The 19,279-nt window shown below is 47.5% G+C and overlaps 1 protein-coding gene and 1 long non-coding RNA gene across 2 annotated transcripts; one reads left to right on the plus strand and one right to left on the minus strand.

Annotated features, from left to right (window-relative positions):
- The first annotated feature begins 13,179 nt into the window (after window positions 1-13,179).
- Window positions 13,180-15,025, plus strand: LOC123137812 (uncharacterized). The gene is made up of 3 exons (XM_044557663.1): window positions 13,180-13,489; window positions 13,829-14,255; window positions 14,331-15,025. Exons 1-3 carry the CDS (start codon window positions 13,466-13,468, stop codon window positions 14,843-14,845), a joined length of 966 nt encoding a protein of 321 aa, XP_044413598.1. The 5' UTR covers window positions 13,180-13,465; the 3' UTR covers window positions 14,846-15,025.
- Window positions 15,026-15,445: 420 nt separating this feature from the next.
- On the minus strand, window positions 15,446-16,516 carry LOC123137823 (uncharacterized). The gene is made up of 3 exons (XR_006468538.1): window positions 16,316-16,516; window positions 16,118-16,185; window positions 15,446-15,648 (listed from the first exon to the last, which is right to left on the minus strand). It is a non-coding gene; the product is annotated as an uncharacterized lncRNA (long non-coding RNA).
- Window positions 16,517-19,279: the final 2,763 nt, after the last annotated feature.

Genomic DNA, 19,279 nt, shown 5'->3' on the forward strand with positions numbered 1-19,279 from the left:
TATATGGGAAGTCTTGTTTTGGTCGCCGGAAAAGTTTCGCGCATTATCAGTATTGTACCGGGAGTGCCAAAAGGGGTCCGGGGGTCCACCAGAGGTCCACCTGCCCCGGGGAGGCCACATGGGCTATAGGGGTATGCGCCTTGGCCTATATGGGCCAAGGGCACCAGCCCCAAGAGGCCCATGCGCCAAGAGATAAGGGAAAGGGAGAGTCCTAAAAGGGAAGTCACCTCCTAGGTGCCTTGGGGAGGATGGACTCATCCCTAGCCGCACCCTTCCTTGGAGGAAGGGCCAAGGCTGCGCCCCCCCCCCCCCTCTCCCTTGCCCCTATATATAGTGGAGGGGAGGGAGGGCAGCCGCACCTGAAGCCCTGGCGCCTCCCTCCCTCCCGTGACACCTCCTCCTCTCCCGCAGGTGCTTGGCGAAGCCCTACAGGATCGCCACGCTCCTCCACCACCACCACGCCGTTGTGCTGCTGCTGGATGGACTCTTCCTCAACCTCTCCCTCTCTCCTTGCTGGATCAAGGCATGGGAGACGTCACCGGGCTGTACGTGTGTTGAACGCGAAGGTGCCGTCCGTTCGGCACTAGGATCTCCGGTGATTTGGATCACGACGAGTACGACTCCTTCAACCCCGTTCTCTTGAACGCTTCCGCTTAGCGATCTACAAGGGCAGAGCAGCATGAACGAGAGAAAGAGCAGAGCAGCAGCGCGACTGACAGCAATAGCAGAGCAGAGCAGCAGCACGAACGGAAGCAAGAGTAGTGCAGTAGCGCGACCGACAGGAAGAATAGAGCCGCAGCGCAAGCAAGAGCCGGAGCAGCAGTAGTAGCGCTAGCGAGAGTCGGAGTAGCTGTAGCTAGTGCCGGTGTGGAAGTCGCCGCCGAGGAAGCAATGACATGGGGGAGAGACACCATGGATGAAGTGGCCGGTGACGGCGCTGTCAATGGAGACCCGCCATGGTTGCTCGGTATCGAGCACCGGCAGCCTCGTGAGATCGAATAAAATATAAAATGCAGCGGTGAGTGCAGAACCTCCTCGGTGGCGTCGAGTTGGTCTCGGCTTCATCGGAGGAATTAGTGAGGGTGCTGCCATTCTGGTGGGGCAGGTCAAGACGAAGCTGTGGGGATGAAGGTGGCGCGATAGACGAGGCAAATGTTGGGGCAACTCCTTGGAGGTGGAAGACGGAGCGGCTGATCCGCCGGGACGACAAGATCGACGACGGATCCTCATCAAGTGCGGTGGATGAGGGACGGTGAGCTATTGCGGTGGACGACATCGTCGGGGAAGAGTCTCCGGCTGGGCAGCAGTCAGGAGGTCGACGGAGGAGCGTGGGGTTTTGCGGGTTTTGGCGGCCTCGGCATATGAATGGGAGGAACGAAGGGGAAGGTAAGCGGAGCCATGCTTAGGGACGCACTTGCCCGAAATGTAGGGTAAGTTGCCAGCGTACCCCCACCGGTTTTGACACTGCGACATCGAGCCGGCATTTCCGGCTGAGGGGTAGAAGGGGGATTTCACGTGTCTGGGCTGCGGGACCGATTCCGGGTGAGGAGGGAGTTTTCGCGCGTGTCAAAATTTTGGGATAACAAGCCGTGGCACGGGTTGAAGAGGCGGGAGTTTCAAAGCAGGTGAGACAAAACATACTCGAGCTTGAAAATTTTGGGATAACCAGGTGCGGATTCCTTATTTGGCAGAACAAACTTAACATGTACAAAAAAACAATTCATACAAGACACAAGAGAGTCATGTCCCCTTTTAATATATTGCTATAAACGCCATTGAAAAAATACAAGAAAAATGTAAAAAAATCGGGAGAACAAGATTACCCTATACAGTACGAAATCGATTCGCAATTCCCTCAACAACGACAAAAAACAAATCAATTCCCACCAAAAGAAAGAGTAATGTCCCTTTTTATATGACTACAAATGCCAGGATCTCGAATTTCAATTTTTGAATCCACGTTATGTTCAATTCGAATTATTGTTAGGTGACCTTGCAGTTTATAATTGATGTAGCCGTACATTTTGATCTTCCATCATATATGAACATTTTACTCCACCCTATGAACATATATATTATCGTCTACCATATGGACTAAATTTGAATCAATTTTCCTTATTTGAATACGATTGTTGTCAAGTTGTACCATCACTTAAATATTATCTAGATAAAAAAACATGCATATAGCAGTAAACATATTTCACTATGAACTACATGTACCATACGATCTCCAATTCAAATATTTGTATCCATTTTATGTTGAATTCAAATCATAGTACTTTGGTCTAGGTAGTGAGTTGTTCGGGATAATCTAAACCCTATTTTCATATGTATAATTTTTGGTTGAATTGGGACAAGTTTTGGTATAAGCTTCTTGCAAAACCGGAGATTCTCTCAACAAGCCTCGTGGTTCCGAGAGGGAACGTGTCACCTTTGTGTGTGAAATGATAAATGCTACCTCCCCCTGATTTTCTTTACATAGGCGACATAGAACTATATGAGTGCCCAGTTAAATTTTGGAATTATGCCGGGTTTGTTTGGCCTTTTTATACATTAATTGAGTTTCTGGACATTTAATGTGCATAATCCAAATTTGAACTACAAGCACATGCTCCTGTGCACCAAAGTTGGTTGAAAAATCACATGTGTGTCCTTGGTTAAATTTCTAGGTCCCATGCAAGAAATGAGAATGAAATTTAAACATTTGGGCGTCGTGACTCGGCCGAGAACATCAAGAAACTTGGATTTTAAATTCATGTAAATCCAAAACTCACCTGGAAATCATGAAACTTGGCATGGTGTGGCACTAACATGCTGCGGTAAAAAATTGGGCCGATTTGGAACAAGTTTTGCTATGAGCTTCTTGCAAACCAAAGCTTCTCTCAAGAAGGCTCGTGGTTCTGAGAGGGAACGTGCCACCTTTGAATGCGAAACGATATACGTTGCCACCCCCCCCCCCTTGAGTTTCTTTACAGAGGCAACACAGAACTACATGAGTGCCCTATTAAATTTTGGAATTATTCTAGGTTTGTTTGGCTTTTTTATACATTAATTGAGTTTCTGTTCATTTAATGTGCAAAATTCAAATTTGAACTACAAGCACATGCTCCCGTGCACCAAAGTTGGTATCACATGTGTGTCCTCGGGTGAATTTCTAGGTCCCATGCAAGAAATGGGAATGAAATTCAAACATCTAGGCATCATTACTCGGCCGAGAACATCAAGAAACTTGGATTTTAAATTCATGTAAATCCAAAACTCGCCTGGAAATCATGAAACTTGGCATGGTGTCATGTCATGGCACTAATATGCTATGGTAAAAATTGGGCCGATTTGGAACAAGTTTTGGTATAAGCTTCTTGCAAACCGAAGCTTCTCTCAAGAAGGCTCGTGGTTCTGAGAGGGAACGTGTCACCTTTGAGTGTGAAACGATATACGATGCCCCCTTGAGTTTCTTTACAGACACAACATAGAACTACATGAGTGCCCTGTTAAATTTTGGAATTATTCCGGGTTCGTTTGGCCTTTTTATACATTAATTGAGTTTTTGGTCATTTAATGTGCATAATTCAAATTTGAACTACAAGCACATGCTCCCGTGCACCAAAGTTGGTTAAAAATCACATGTGTGTCCTTGGGTGAATTTGTAGGTCCCATGCAAGAAATGGGAATGAAATTCAAACATCTGGGCATCGTGGCTCTGCCGAGAACATTGAGAAACTTTGTTTTAAAATTCTTGTAAATCCAAAACACACCTGAAAATCATGAAACTTGGCATGGTGTCATGTCATGGTACTACCATGTTGTGGTAAAAAAATTGGCCGAATAGGAACAAATTTTTGGTATAAGCTTCTTGCAAACCGGAGCTTCTCTCAAGAAGGCTCGTGGTTCTGAGAGGGAACGTGTCACCTTTGTGTGCATAATTCAAATTTGAAATACAAGCACATGCTCCAGTGCACCAAAGTTGGTTGAAAAATCACATGTGTGTCCTCGGGTAAATTTCTAGGTCCCATGCAAGAAATGGGAATGAAATTCAAAATTCTGGGCGTCGTGGCTGGGCTGGAAACATTGAGAAACTTGAATTTTTTTTTATTCCTGTAAATCCAAAACACGCATGAAAATCATGAAACTTGGCTTGGTTCCATGACATGGCACCAACATGCTGTGTAATTTTGTTGTCCAATTTGCGAAGGCGCACACATTAACTATCAACAAAGTCATTTTGGAACAAGTGTTGTCACGTTACAATCGGAAACACAAGTATTATTGAAACCATGGGCGTTCTATTTACCATTTATGTTCCGCCACGGGTCCCCTTTTTTATTAGCTAGGAGGCGCCGTGCAGGGTAGCTATTTGAGAACGAGAGGTGTGCGATCGGACCCCTGCGCGTGCTTATTGGGAGGAGAGCCCTTTGACCTCCATCTGCTGCCCACCTCTCTCCCAAGGTCTCCATTAGTGGTGCCCGAGCCTCTGCTTAATGGCGTGGCTATGTCTCACTCGACTGAGATTTAAGAGAGAAAAAAGAAAATCTGAAAAGAAAATTTTGCACGGATCTTGATGTAAGATCCGACGGACCTATATAGCATCTACTGTGACTTATAGCAAAACTTATGAATATATAAGGACGACGACAGTGGATAATAATTTTCTTACATAATTAGGAAGATAATCAAAAAAGCCACATGCGGCTACACCCAAAATACACAAGGGTAAAAGAAGAAGGAAGACAACAATCTGGCTCACTGATCTCTACTTTCTTGATGCGTTGCTGCAAGCCGCGGGAACTAGTCTCCGCGGCGAGCGGTGATGAGCTCTTTCGTGTCCTCAAGACACAGCTTGAGAGGACCCATGGATTCCTCCACCAGCCTTTGGCGTTCAACGTGGAGCATGTCATCCTCGTCCATAAGTTTCTTGACGAGGACGCCGGTCCTCTTCAACAAGGCACTGGTCTCCTCCTGCTGGTCTGCACTTCGGACGATCTTCGCCCTCAGCAGGTCGCACTCAGCCCGGAGCCTCTCATTGCCCTCCCTTAGTTGCCGGATGACGCCGGTAGCCTGTTCAAACAAGGCTTTCATGTCGTCCTGCAACCTCGCCCAGCCGGAGATCTGATCCATCTGGCTATGGACGATCGCATGCATGCGCCTGTAAGAGTCGTTGCCTGCCTGCGAGACATTTTCCCAGGCCGCCGCGGTGTGGTGGGACATCTCTGCTGCATTCGCGGTGCGGCTGGACATCTCTGCTACTTCTGCGGCATGGCCGGACCAGTCTGCTGCATCGACGGTGCGGCGGGACCTCCATGCTGCTTCGGCGGTGCGGCAGGACCTCTGTGCTGCTACTTCCGCATGGCGGGACATGTCGGCTGCTTTCGCGGCGAGGCGGGACATCTCTCGTGCTTCCGCTTCCATGCTCGCCTCTCCCTGGTAGTAATCTCTCGACCCAGAACTCACGCTGGCCATGGCAGACTCAAGGGAAGGATGCTGAATGACTTGTTTGTTTTTGTGGATGAGGGGTTGAGGAGGAATGTGTAGTCATCTTGGCATAGTAGTATTTATAACCGAGTACTAGTACGCTCCTAAGTGGGAAACCGTTTAGGTTGTGATCAGTGTGAACAGGTTTGCAATTAAATATAGTGTGGTAGTAGTAGTAATTTGGAATGTGACGAGACGCAAGCTCAAAATTTATTGACGGTTCTAGTTTCGAAGTGCGGCACTATTCCCGGATGGCGTAACGTGGGCACGTGTTCTCGACCGTGGTGTAGCATATGCCATGGTAGTTCTTTTTCTACTGCTGTGTACGTGCAATAACTGGCACCATCGGATACATATCTTACGGTTATTGGGGCGTTCGACAGGAATAGCCTCGTTGCGAGCTATAGACTAGTCTTTTTTCAGATGCATTACACCTATCTCTCTGGACTTCGCGCACGCACCATCTCTAGCTGCCTAGGTCGATGCCACCCACATACACTTGTACTCTCAGTTTAGTATGTTATACAGGAAGAGAAGAGGTGCACGCACGCACTCGTCCTCTCTCACACACACATCTTTAGCTACAAATTGTAGTGTTCTCAACCATCCGATTGGCTCTATCATAGGTTTCACGTTGCTCCTTGGCCTTGAGATTGAGAAGTTTAAAACGCGAAGGCTAAGATGGAGGCGCGAGGTTTTAGTTAATGTGCGGGCCGCACATGGCACCAACACGACACAAGCTTTGTCTGCTTGTTGCGTAGTCGGGTGAGTTGCCCAACACAACCAGGCCCTGCTTGGTATCTGCGCCTCGACTTATGCGCAGAATATTAGGGTCGGAGGGAGTACTACTAGTAGTACTACTACTTTGATGTGTCGCATCAACTCGCACAAGTATGAAACACTTCGTGAACAAACAAGCATATAAGCTCCCTCTGTCCGAAAATACTTGTCATCAAAATGGATAAAAAAGGGACGTATCTAGAACTAAAATACGTCTAGATACATCTCCTTTTATCCATTTTGATGACAAGTAGTACTTCTTACCCAAAGGAACTTTATATCCAACAGACACAAAATATCCGTTCGACTGTTGGAAATTACTGATCTTATGTCGAAGTAATTGTTGCATCGCCACCAAAACCTACCATCTCTTAAGCTAAAGTAGACTGAGCTAAACCCTATATTAGCATATTACTAAGATAAACAGAAGGCACTGTAGAAACATTTAGGACGTGAGCTTGTCAATCTAAATGTGGAGGGACACCAGCTTAGCCCCGGCCAGCAGCTTGGGCGGAACTGTGAATAAGGTCAGCTCCTGCACGGCGACGTCGCCGGGATCCTTGCTACTTGTTCACCTCCATTTCCACCTTGACAGCGTCGGTCGTGCCTTTGGGCTCCCCCGACGGGCCGTTCGCCCACAGCTTAGCCACGTAGTGCGGTAATGGGGACACGCTCACTCTGATACAGACGACCGACACGGTGATAGGCGCGCCGATGTCGAGCGCGCCGCCGACCAAGAAAAACGCGCGGCCGTCCTCCTCTGTGAACAGCAAGAGTCATGGCTCCGATAGTAGCACTTGCAGCTGGAGCACCTTGCCATACTGGATCCTGTGCATGGGCATGGGATGCGCGGTGCTGATGTGGTGGGAGAGCACCAGCGGTAGGCCTTCGTAGCCGCAGACAAGCACGGGGCAATTGCAGGGTGCGAGCGGACACACGCTCTGGTGATCGGCGAGCTTGTGGTAAGTGACGTAAAGCTAACAGCCTTCGTGCGGGGACTCCACCCTCATCAACGAGAGGACGGCGTCCATAGCCGTGTTCCGCTCGTCGAAGCAACCGCCGCGCTCGCACTTCTGGCACTGCCGCTGGTTCCCGGGGCGCTCGACACGGCAGTCCGCGAAGGCCAGGTGCCCTCCCTTGCACTTCACACATCAATCGAACAACACATCAATCAAGAAACCTGCACCTTGCTCGATCAGCCGAGCGGACGAGGTGTATTCGAACGTCATACACTAGAGGCTTCAAGGGACAGAGGCACAAGGGGCTGTGGAGCAAGGTGAGGTCCATCGAGACCATAGAGAGCTCCATCGTCGGGTCCTGTTCGGTTTGCATGATCTCGCCCTCCTCGTGCACAACCATCTCTCGCTTTAGGGCCGGGGCATTACAAAGCTTTACCGTCACATATTCATACTACTTCAAGGTGCATTAAATTAACACATGCAAGTATCAAAAGGAGAGTGATGGTATGCATGCATGTGTCGTAATTAATGCATCGGTAAACGCAAATTATTGAAATATATCGAGTGTAGTGCTTTGATGTGTCGTGTCAACTCGTACAACAACGAGAAGTTTGATTATCCTCTCCCTCACGGACTGAGCTCCAGTGCCTTAACTGCACCTGCCTTTGGTTGTATGATAGGTAGGCCACCCACCTGTTGGGCCCACCTGTCATACACGCAAAGGCAGGAGCACTATGTCAATGAAGTTGCATCCCTCCCTCCCCATGAGTGTGGTGGCTAGCAAGACTAGGAGAAGCTTTACACGCTCTCCCTCCCACACGGGTGGACATGTAGCGGTTCAATCGGTGTCAGATGACCAGAAGCGTACTGTAGTACTCCTCCACTACGGTAGTACTCCACCATTGTTCGACTTCCCGAAGAGGCGAAGAGCCAAGCGCAGCCCGGATGCTAGTGTGGCAGTTTCATGTGTAGAGTAGTCTAGGATAGCGTGTACCATGCATGTAAGCTTAAAATCGTTGGGGTCAGCTCCATGCTATGTGGCTGTCTCGAAGCTTTTTTTATTAAAACAATGTTCTGGCCCTACCTGTCATCCTGGTGATTGTAGTTTGCACGCTCATCTAGTCAAGACAGGAATATATATTTTAATTTGTCGTGGGTAAATGTTAGAGGTTGCATCAATTATATTGTACACTACGGGTCTTTCAGCCAAGTTTAGAGGCAACCATGTGGCGCCAGTGCTATGATGTGACATGTCAACTCGTACAACGAGGAGAAGCTTGATTTTACTACTACACGCCTTCTCCCTCGCCCATGCACACGGTGGCTCGCAAACGAGGACAGGCTTTTGCTTATAGTACTACAACAAGCTATCCCTCCCGCTCGCGCTGGACGGACATGCAGCAGTGGATTGATACTGTAGAAGCAGTAGTAGTAACATCATTGTTTGTCTTCTCGAAGAGGCGAAGAGCCAAGCGCAACCCGAACATGGCAGTTGCGAACCTTGGAGCACGCATATAGCCAGGCTCTTGCATGAGACAAAATTTCTATGTAAACCAGAAAGGAGTATTTGCCTTTCTAGAGATTTCAACAAGTGACTAGACTACACCGAGACAGAGTACATATGGAGCAAAATGAGTGAATCTGCACTGTAAATAAATACGTAGTTCTCTCGTTTTCTTGTCCGCCTTGGTTACGGTGCACAATATTGAATATACTGACTAGTCTCTTTTTGACACACATTCACGTTTTTTTAACACAGTACAGACGCAAGCGCTCATATACACGCGCATACACTCACCCCTATGAATGCACACACGCACACCCTACCCCTATGAGCCCCTCCGAAAGACTGAGCCGGCACTATCATCTTGAAATTTATGAAGTCTCCATAGGCACCTCGTCGTCCACGGGAACGTCTTCTGACACGCGATAGACGCGAGCGGCAGTAGCCTCCATAGGTGCTTGAATGCCAAGGAGGGAGAGGGTAGCGGTTCCCGAGACGTTGAACGGTCAATGATGCATCCTCAATTACATGCAAAGGGAATTAATTGGAGAACCAGAATAGAGCCAGCACGATGTGAATGCAACAGAGTTTAGACTCTCATATAAAGGCGCCCCACCACTCCAACCATCTGCTCCTAGTCTCTGCGCAACACTGCTCACTCCTATCCAAGACCAAGTGACCAGAAGCCACAAGCACCTATGGAGGCGATGGACGCGAGCGGCAATCAGTTGTGCCAAATCATCCAAGGCGCCGGCCTGCGGCCCCGCACCGTGCAGCGTTTCCAGATGGTGCTGGCGACCCCGGGCATTGTAGCCCTCGCTGACGCCGGCTTCGCCTCTCGCATGGACTACATAATGGTCAACTCCATCCGCAAGTTCACCGCCATCAAGAAGCGCGTGGACGACCTTGACGTACTGCTCCAGCCCGTGCGCCCAGGATCCCCATTGCCTGCCACCCTCATCGGCCTCCATGGTGACGAACTCTTTCAAGCCCTGGTGGCCCTACAGGTGCCGGAGGTCGCGACGAAGAATGTGCACCTCGAGGCCGCGCTCAACGCGCAGCGCCTCGCCATGCAAGAAACCGTCGACCTGCACATCCACGTCTACAAGGAAATCGTCTACATAGGCCACTACAAGGCAAGCGAGGACAGAAAGATGTTGGACTTCTTCTAGCGGTTGGATCTTTGAACGACATTGTTCAGAAGCACGTTGACCTGGCCACGAAAGCTACTTAGCCGCCATTCGGTGGGCCGGCGCCCTGAGTCGAGGAGGTGGACGTTGTCGATGGATGCATCTCTTATTCTTGCCTCCTGTAACCAGCACTGCATCGCCTTGTGGCCTTAATATTTTATTAGTATAGTACTCCCTCCGTTCCCAAATATAAGCCTTTCTAGAGATTACAGCAAGTGACTACATACGAAGAAAAATGAGTGAATCTACACTCTAAAGTATGTCTACATACATCCATATGTTGTATTCCATTTGAAATAGTATCTAAAAAGGCTTATATTTAGGAACGGAGGGAGTATATGGCATTTTTATTCCAGTCGTAACGTTTCCACTGTGAGGTGGGGCCGCAGTTGAGCAAACCGACCATCGGCAAATCCCCAGCCCGCCCACCGGGCGTCGGCCGAGTTTAGAATTAGAAGAGAGAAACGAAGGAGAAGAGCTAGCTATAGCACGGACGCTGTTGTCAGATGGGACTCGTGTTGATAGAATAGGAGTAGTGAGCACTTGTACCTCTTTTTTTGAGGGAAAAATAGTCGTATGTCTAGTACCACTAGTTGGGTGCGTGCGACCTATAGTTGTCATCACTTTAGGTCTCCTTTTTGAATCGCAGCTACGCTTCACAGTACATATTTTTTCACGCATTTATCCTCCTATATGTACTCCTAGGCTATTTCCACGTGCTCCCTTTCGCCGACATGTGGGACATAGAGCATCTGGGTCGTAGTGCATGCACGGCTCGGAGCATATGCTAGGGTACTTTATATTTCAGACCTCACGAATTACATGCAAACCCCCCACAGAAGAATTAGGGTATTACCTCCATCAAGAGGGCCCGAACCTGGGTAAACATTGTGTCCCCCGTCTCCTGTTACCATTAGCCTTAGACGCACAGTTCGGGAGCCCCTACCCGAGATCCGCCGGTTTTGACACCGGCAGTTGCCTCCTTCGTCGTTTCCAGCTGATTCTTCGAGCACTTCAACATCCTAAGATGGTCGGATTTGCACGATCATCCTTGCATCGCCATCCATATTCTCCATCTTTAAGGCCAACATCTCTAAATCCGAAACGGTTGCGATCTCAATCTTCTTGTCTTCAAGCTTGACCTTCTTCTCTTCAAGCTTAAGCTTCTTCTCGGTCGCCACCATAAAGATGTTAAACCTCTCGGCCTTACACGTCACCACCCTCGCCACTCTTCTGCTTTGAGCAGTGCCACCTTTGCCTTTGCTTTGAGGCAACGGTTTTGCCATGTCATCGAGTCGATCTTTCGACCGGCTGCGATGGTCGGATCCATCGCCGCCGCCCTCTCTGTCGGATTTTCATAAGGGTCCATGTGGCGCCGTCGTCACTGTTGAAAAAGGGCAGGAATTTGGGTGGAGAGAGATGGGATGGTAGAGGAGACGGTTGAGAAAGGAGGATTTTGCCACGGGAACAGTGCGGCGTCCGAACCCTCATAAAGCCCCTGGCTTGCGGGAAAATGGACACTCAGACTGATCCACGGACCGATGCGGGGCGCCGTTGGATGGCTTGTGGGATCCGAATCATTCAAATTGTAAGATCAATGTCATAGGACTTAGATATGCAATACTTATGACACATCTAGATGTACTTTAGCAAAACTGATAACTTATTTATCCACATCAGCAAGACACTACCAAAAGTGACCGTTGCCATTTTGTACCCCCTCCGTTCCTAAGTATTATACAAGTCTTTTTTAGAGATTCCAATATGAACTACATATGAAGCAAAATGAGCGTACACCCTAAAATACGTCCATATATATCCATACGTAGTCCGTACTGATTTTTTTAAAAAAACTTATATTTAGGAGCTGTATAGCATTTGCCACACCAGTCTGACAGAATACAAGTCAGCTCAGTTCACATGGCCGATTTGAAGCCTACATGAATCCAATCCAATCATCATGAACGAGCTCTAGTAACCGAAAAGAAAAATCAGCGGCAGCGCAGATGACCACATGAGCATATCGACGTGGAAAAGGACGGCTCATTTCAGATCACAAATGCTTTTCCAAGATGCACGTGATCGCCACGTACGGCTGCACAGTCCTATCCAGAGAGCAGTGTACCCATCGATACAGGTCAGGTCTTTGTCCCGTTCCCCATCACATTGCCCACGGCGATCCATCCCCCTTTGTCCCGGTCCTCGCCGCTGATCAGGGCAAATTTAACAAATTTGACCTTTAGACGGAATCAAATCATATAATGAACTATCCGTGAAACTATTTCACGCGGCTGATCTTTTTGTGTGACGCCCGCCACGAAGGCGCCACACTACACTGTGCAACGCCTCACAAATAGGCGCTACACGGCCAGCGTCGCACATGTGTGATCAGAAAATTACTAAGTCGTGTGCAGCGCCTGAGAGCTAGGCGCCACACTATACAGTGCAGCGCCTAGCTCCTAGGCGTTGCACTAGTGCAGCGCCTAACTCCCAGGCGTTGCACTAGTGCAGCGCCTGAGAGCTAAGCGCCACAGGTCAGTCGCGTGAAATAGTTTTACGGACAGTTCATTCTGTGATTTAATTGCGTCTATAGGTCAAATTTGTCAAATTTGCCGCTGATCAGAGCCCTCCAAACTGCTCTTCCCAAGACGTGAGAGCCCTACAAATCGATAGTGGTACACAGAATGCAACCTGCAAGAGAGGCAATTCGACTATAAGTGAAGCAATCCGGCTTTAGGAGGACGGCCATGAGCATACACTCAGTTATACTCCCTCAGTTCCTAAATATAAGTCTCTTTTTAGAGATTTCACTATAGATACTACATTCAGATGTATATAGACGTCTTTTAGAGTATACGTTCACTCATTTTTCTCTGTATGTAGTCTATGATGGAATCTCTAAAAAGACTTATATTTAGGAATTGAGGGAGTATATACGTCTTCAGGGAGTTAATTAATTGCCAATGCACAAAAGCAGCAAATAATCGGCATGACCGTCACACGACATTTATCTTTGGCAAAATGTATAATTTCGAGATGCAGAGAGCTGTCATCCCATTAATTCCCGTCCCTTCCAGTGACGGTTTTCGACGAAACCGTGTGCTTCTGAGGTGGACAATGACATTGCACCGGCCACCTAGATGGATGGGGGTACACACACAAGATTTCATTATCCACAAGTAATGAAATTAGGTCCACGGCAAAGAGTAAGAGATAAGATTGATTATGCATAATGAATCCAAGGGATTCAACAGGTGATGCGGTTTAAGAGGGCAATCACATGTTACCATGTGCATAAGAATAATGTTTCCCAGAGCTCGGTGGCATGCAGCTGGGGGACAAGCAAAGATAACTATGCAAGTATATGTAGATGTAGGGGACCGCTGAGTCATAAAGCTGAAGAGCACATGCTCCGTCCTTCCATGGTTGGGGCTTACTCGGAACAAAAAGGTTCCTTGAAAGCAACTTTTTGATCCATATAACCATAAGAAGAAGGCGTTGCTCTACCACTCCATTCCATTCCCCACAAGAGAGAGAGAGAGAGGGAGAGGGGAGCCGAAGGCATGGAGAGCAAGCACACCGACCAGGTATGTTTTGGTACCCAGCCCCTCCAGTTCCTCAAGATTTGAACCAGGATTTTGAGTTTAGATACAATCTAGTAGAACAGACAGACTGCGAGAGAACTGAGTTATTCAGCCATATATGAACTTCTAATTTCTGTTTCTTGCGGTGAGATTCTCATACAGATGATAAAACTAGTTGATTTCTGCTGTCTCTGGGTCGATTATGTAATCAGATATTCAGACACATGTACTAGATACTACTATGAATTAAGCCACCCAGTACCATTTCGAAGCAAAAAATAAATAAAATGAAATTTCAGTTTATCCTCACCTGAATTCATACCTTGTTCATCTGCTCCAAAGGCAAACGTGAAGGCGAAGCTCAGCACCATGCACTCGAAGGTGATCTGTTGCAAGCTCTACATCTCTGAAAGCCAAAATGCGGCTGTTGTCGATGCCATCAGCCGCATAGGCCAGAAAGACCCTGAGGTGGTTCTACTCAACAAGTTCGAGGATGAGTACTACAACCGTGTCCGCTACACGCTTGTCTCCTACATCACCAACGAAAGCTCGACTGGTGGAGCTGTATTTAGCCCAATCAGGAAGGTACTGCTGGCGATGATCGAGGCTGCATTTTCAGCCATAAACCTCGAAGTGCACTGTGGAACTCATCCAAGGATTGGTGTCGTCGATGACATTTCATTCCACCCCTTGAATCAAGCGGACACAATAGAGGATGCTGCTCAGCTGGCTAAGCTGGTAGCCTCTGACATTGGCAATGGCTTGCAAGGTGTGTCCTCCGACAAGATCTTCTATAATTAGCAAATGATGATACGCTATGTAAATGTTTTGATTATGTATGCAGTTCCAGTGTTCCTATATGCGGCAGCACACCCCACCAGCAAGAGCGTCAGTGCAGTCCGGCGTGAGCTCGGCTACTTCCGGCCAAACCACAAGGGCGTCCAATGGGCAGGCCCGGTGCTCCCTGATACTCTACCGATGAAGCCAGATGTGGGCCCAGTTCACGTTCCTCGTGAAAGAGGCGCCACCATGGTCGGAGCTCAACCTTTGGTCGAGAGCTACAATGTGCCGATATTCTGCAAGGATGTCCCAACCGTGAGAAGAATCACCCGGAGGGTGACTGGACGGAGCGGAGGGCTCCCGTCAGTACAGGCACTTGCACTTTTCCATGGCGACAATTGCACGGAGATCGCATGTTTTTTGCTGGATCCAGACCACGTCGGCGCCGATCGGGTTCAATGGCTGGTGGAGCAGATTGCAGAGGAGCAAGGGCTTGAAGTTGAAAAGGGCTATTTCACTGACCTGTCAAAGCATATGATGCTAGAAAGGTACTCCGAGATGGTTTCTGCAGCTGACTGACATGTCAACAGTTTTCTTGGCAGATTATCATTCATGTAATTGCATTTCATGCCGCTGATCGACACTCTTGTAAACATGCATGTCTGCACTTCCATGGATGCTGCAGTTTAAACTGTGGCACCAACTTGGACTCCGGACCGACCAGTTCCAACATTTTGTATATACTTAGTTATATCTGCACTATGGTTCTCTGGAAACTTCAATGCAGTAGTTGGCGCATAACAGGTCTGATCACTGAATGAGAATGTTGTTTTCAGTAATTAAAGACTGGCAATTTGGCAAGGCAGCATTCCTTAATGCCAACTGAAAAAATGCTTTTTGGGGGTGGGGGTCACACTTTTTTGCGTAGAATTTTGGAAAAGAAAAGATTAGAGGGTAAAGATTAATATATAAATATATGTGAAAATATGAATATTTTAAGTTATTTTGTCTCAGTTTGTACCGTGCACTACAATATATTTAGAATGCCGCTGTAGGAGGGGGCACTTCAAAGTTCAAATAGCCATCAAATATCTTTGTGTAAGTCAGCTTGCAAGAGATCTACAAATCCTTTTGCAGATTCCATAAGATTGAAGGAAGATAAGGAAAACATTAAAAAGATGATGAGTAAAAATTATGGACAATGAAGCAAAGTAGGCAAATGAGCGAGTACTGGATTCAGCATTTGGACAGTAGCATAATCTATAATCTTGGGTACCATATGGTAGGAAAGGAAAGGACCTTAAAAAAAAAATGGTAGGAAAGACCAGAGGCGGAGGAAAGAACAATCATGCTTTAGATAGCCCTTTTGCAGCAGCATGTACCTGTCAAATGGGTAATCGAGCATCCTCACATGATCATCTAAATTCACATAATGAGCAATTGTGGCAGTGGTACTAGCAACATCAACAGCAATGGCCAAAAACCGCACTAAGAATCTAAGGATGAAAAGGAAGGGCATATAAAAAACTCCAAAGTTTTTGAAAGATAGACCACATAAGTAGATTCAATATCCTTATCGGGGGGAAAATGTAGATTCAATACACTGAGAAAAGAATAATACAAATAAATGGGCGATTAATTGTTATAGTACTAATCAATGTTCAATGTTGAAATAACAGGCATAAAAAAAACACTTGGACTATAAGCCAACAAGCAGTACTCTTGCATTGGTCAATGTTCATGTACATTCTTCCTAAGATATAAGTTTTAGGTTAAATTCGAGACAATGTGACAAATCTTGGTCCAAACTAGAAATTTAGAGCAGGGGGAGAAAACAGAGCTTGGATTTACCAGCAGATCGGAACCGCGCGTGGCATTGGGAGGCGCTTTCCTTCCCCTGTTCGGCATCGTCGGTAAACCTAGGAAACGGCGGACGCCAAATGAGTAAAGAATGAACAGCGAGACAGTGTATGGCATCAGATTGAAACGGGGCTCAGGTTGAAACCAAGCTGGAACAGGTCCCGGTTGATTTCTTTTTATGGGAAGTACCAGGTGAGCCAGAGCGGTTCCACCGCTGGTGGAGGTGGAGGCCGAGTGCGCGCCGCTGGAGGTCAGCGGCATGCCCAATGGCCGACGGCGTCCGTGCGCCGAACGGCGGTGAGGAGCACCGAGCACGGGAAGTCAGATAGAGTGGGCACAGCGAAAGGGAATGCCCCAAAATGCACGGTGGGCCGACAGCCGGCCCACGAATGGTTTTCTGGTTCCGTTTCTTTTGCTTCCGATAAATATTAAAAGAGAAAAGTATACTCTCCGTCCTTCAACTCTTGACGTAGTCTAGATTAGGTCCTTCAACTTTAAAACCAGACAACTTGCACCCCAACTACTGAAACCAGACAAGCTTCATCCCCAGACTTGATTTTGACCGGTTTTGGTGTTGACTCACCCTAGTTCTGACAATGCTGACTCAAATTCATGTACTTTTCAAATCCGTGTACTTTTTTCAAGTTCGCGTAATTTTTTCAAATTCACATACTTTGTCCAAATCCGCGTAGTTTTTTTTGGAAAAAAACCATCGGTTTAGAAAAAGTACGTAAACTCGAAAAAAAGTACGCGAACTTGAAAAATGTACGTGGTTTCATAAAAACGCGTAAATTATAAAAATTATGCAATAATACTCAAACAGCATGTGAACAGTATGTGAATTATAAAAATTATAATGTATGTGGTTCGTCAAACAATACAGGAATTTGAAAAAAAAAACGTGAACTTGGAAAAGTACGTGGATTGTAAATAAGACACAAATTTTAAAAGAGTTCTGGGATTTGAAACAGTATGCAAATTTGAAACAATTAGATGAACTTGAAAATAGTACGCGAATTTCGAATAAGTTCATGGATCTGAAAAAATAAGCGGTTTTAATAAAGTATGCGTATTTGGAAAAATAAACGGAATTTCAAAAAAGTTCACGGGTTTGAAAAAAAATACGCGAATTTGAGTCAGCACGGGTCAAAACTGGGGGAGCCAACACCAAAACCGGTCAAAACCGAGACCATGGATGAACCTTGTCCAGTTTGAATATTAGGGGATGCAAGTTGTCCAGTTTCAAAGTTGAGGGACCGAATCTAGACTGAGCCAAGATTTGATGGATGGAAAGTATACTTTTCTTGATTAAAAATAAAACAGAATCAAGCTCTACAGGTAATGGTGATATGAAAAGAAATCATCTACTTCGTCTAGTGGTCAAAAGAATTTACAATATTTAGCACCGTAGATCATCTCTTGTTTGTATGGTTACACCATGTATTCCTTTCATCAAGGAGCTGAAACAATTATATGTGCCGAAATTATATTAGCTAAGAGCATCTCTAACAGACCCCTTATAACACGCCGATCCTTAAAATTCTCGCGGTTTTACAGTTCCGCGAGCAAAAAACGCCCCGATCAGACTCCCTATCGGACCCTAACCCATAATTTTTTTTACATTGCCCCTGAAATCCAACCGCCAGAACGCTACTTTTACCGTTCCGCGGGTGCGATACAGGCCACAACCCTTTCCCCCGTCGCTGCGACTCGTGAAATTCCACCGCTATTTCTCGCCGCCGTCATCGAATCCGTGCTGATTTTGCCGTGCCGCCGCCAGATCCACCACCGCCGAGCCAGGATGTGGCGTGGGATGTGGTCCAGCGGCCGCGGAGGTGCTTTTCCTGGAGGTGGCGGCGGCGGCGACGAAGACCCAGAGCGCAAGCATAGCGTCGCTGCCAACGCGACGCGGAAACGCTCGGCCCGACGGTACACCAACTGCAGGCTTGAGGTGTCGGCATCCCTCCTTCGCCGCGAGATGAGGAGTACGACTGCCGCCATGCGCGACACTTTGACGCGGGGAGCTCTTCGGGTGCACCGCCGCTTCCGGTGAAGAGGGAGCCCGGTGAGCTTCCGCTGCTCCGCGCCTTCAAGAGAGGGTCGGGGGAGGAGGCGCCATCGCTCTGCATTGTGAAGATGGAGCCGGGCAATGAGCGCCCGTGCGGCCGCGGCATCGGTGGCCTAAAGGACTATCTCGTCGGGCCCGAGGCGGATGCCTTCGAAGTGTCGCTTGCCAAGCACACTGTGCATGAGCACAAGGAGGAGGAGGCGCATTGCCAGCGGGACGAGGTGATCAATGTGCTCCTCTACGAGCAGGCGCTCGCCACCCCGCGCGATTTCGACGTCAAGCAGGCGGGATGGCGCCACGAAGCTAAGGAGCAAGACAAGATCTACATCGATCTTGTCTCCGACGACAACAACGAGGAGTGAGCTCTGTGAGCTCCATTTTTGGCTAGTTCTAGGGTAGGGAGGCAACACGATGTAAAATACCTTTGCAATGTATCGGTGAACAAACTACCTATGTAGCATTGTGTTCTTCATTTCCCCCGGGAAAGCATTAATTTTATGGTTTCAATTCAGGGCTCTGCTCGGCCGCAGCCGATTTCGCCCCTCAAACCGCGGCTTTCTCGGCCCTTATCCGTGGTATGAAGCTCGCGGCTTTAAAGGGTCTGCTAGAGATGCTCTAAAGGAAAAGAACTGAACTGAGCGCCGCTTATTATCATGCAAGAACTTCATTTGTGCTACATCAGTGGATGCAATGATCCATGTTTTACCTCATCATCTTCTCCAATGCTTCAGTTGGTTCATTGATGGTGAGAACTCGACGAAACCATATTCTTTTGGATTTCTCCTAGACTCCTAGTCATAGGATGGTATATTTCTTTTTTTTTAAAACAAAGGCAAAAGATTTGCCTCATAATAAGAGGAGGAAAGAGTTTGTTTGTGTTACGGCACCCCTAGCTACATAGAGCAACTACTCTCGGGGCATGATTAAACCCAACTTCTTTGCCCCTCCGGCCAGCCACAGGGCCGCATCCTTCTTGATGTTCTAAAGGATAACCATTGGTGGCATGCATTTGTGGCGGTAGATAGTGAAGGAAATATGTCCTAGAGACAATAATAAAGTTGTTATTTTATATTTTCTTATTCATG

This window comes from Triticum aestivum, chromosome 1B (assembly GCF_018294505.1).
Source record: "Triticum aestivum cultivar Chinese Spring chromosome 1B, IWGSC CS RefSeq v2.1, whole genome shotgun sequence".
Lineage (NCBI taxonomy): Eukaryota > Viridiplantae > Streptophyta > Magnoliopsida > Poales > Poaceae > Triticum > Triticum aestivum.

Excerpts from the sequence above, each read along its gene's own strand:
- LOC123137812 (XM_044557663.1), top strand. The coding sequence starts at position 13,466 with ATGGAGAGCAAGCACACCGACCAG. Across the intron at positions 13,490-13,828 it reads AGAGCAAGCACACCGACCAG|GCAAACGTGAAGGCGAAGCT; the intron begins GTATGTTTTGGT and ends TCTGCTCCAAAG. Across the intron at positions 14,256-14,330 it reads CATTGGCAATGGCTTGCAAG|TTCCAGTGTTCCTATATGCG; the intron begins GTGTGTCCTCCG and ends TTATGTATGCAG.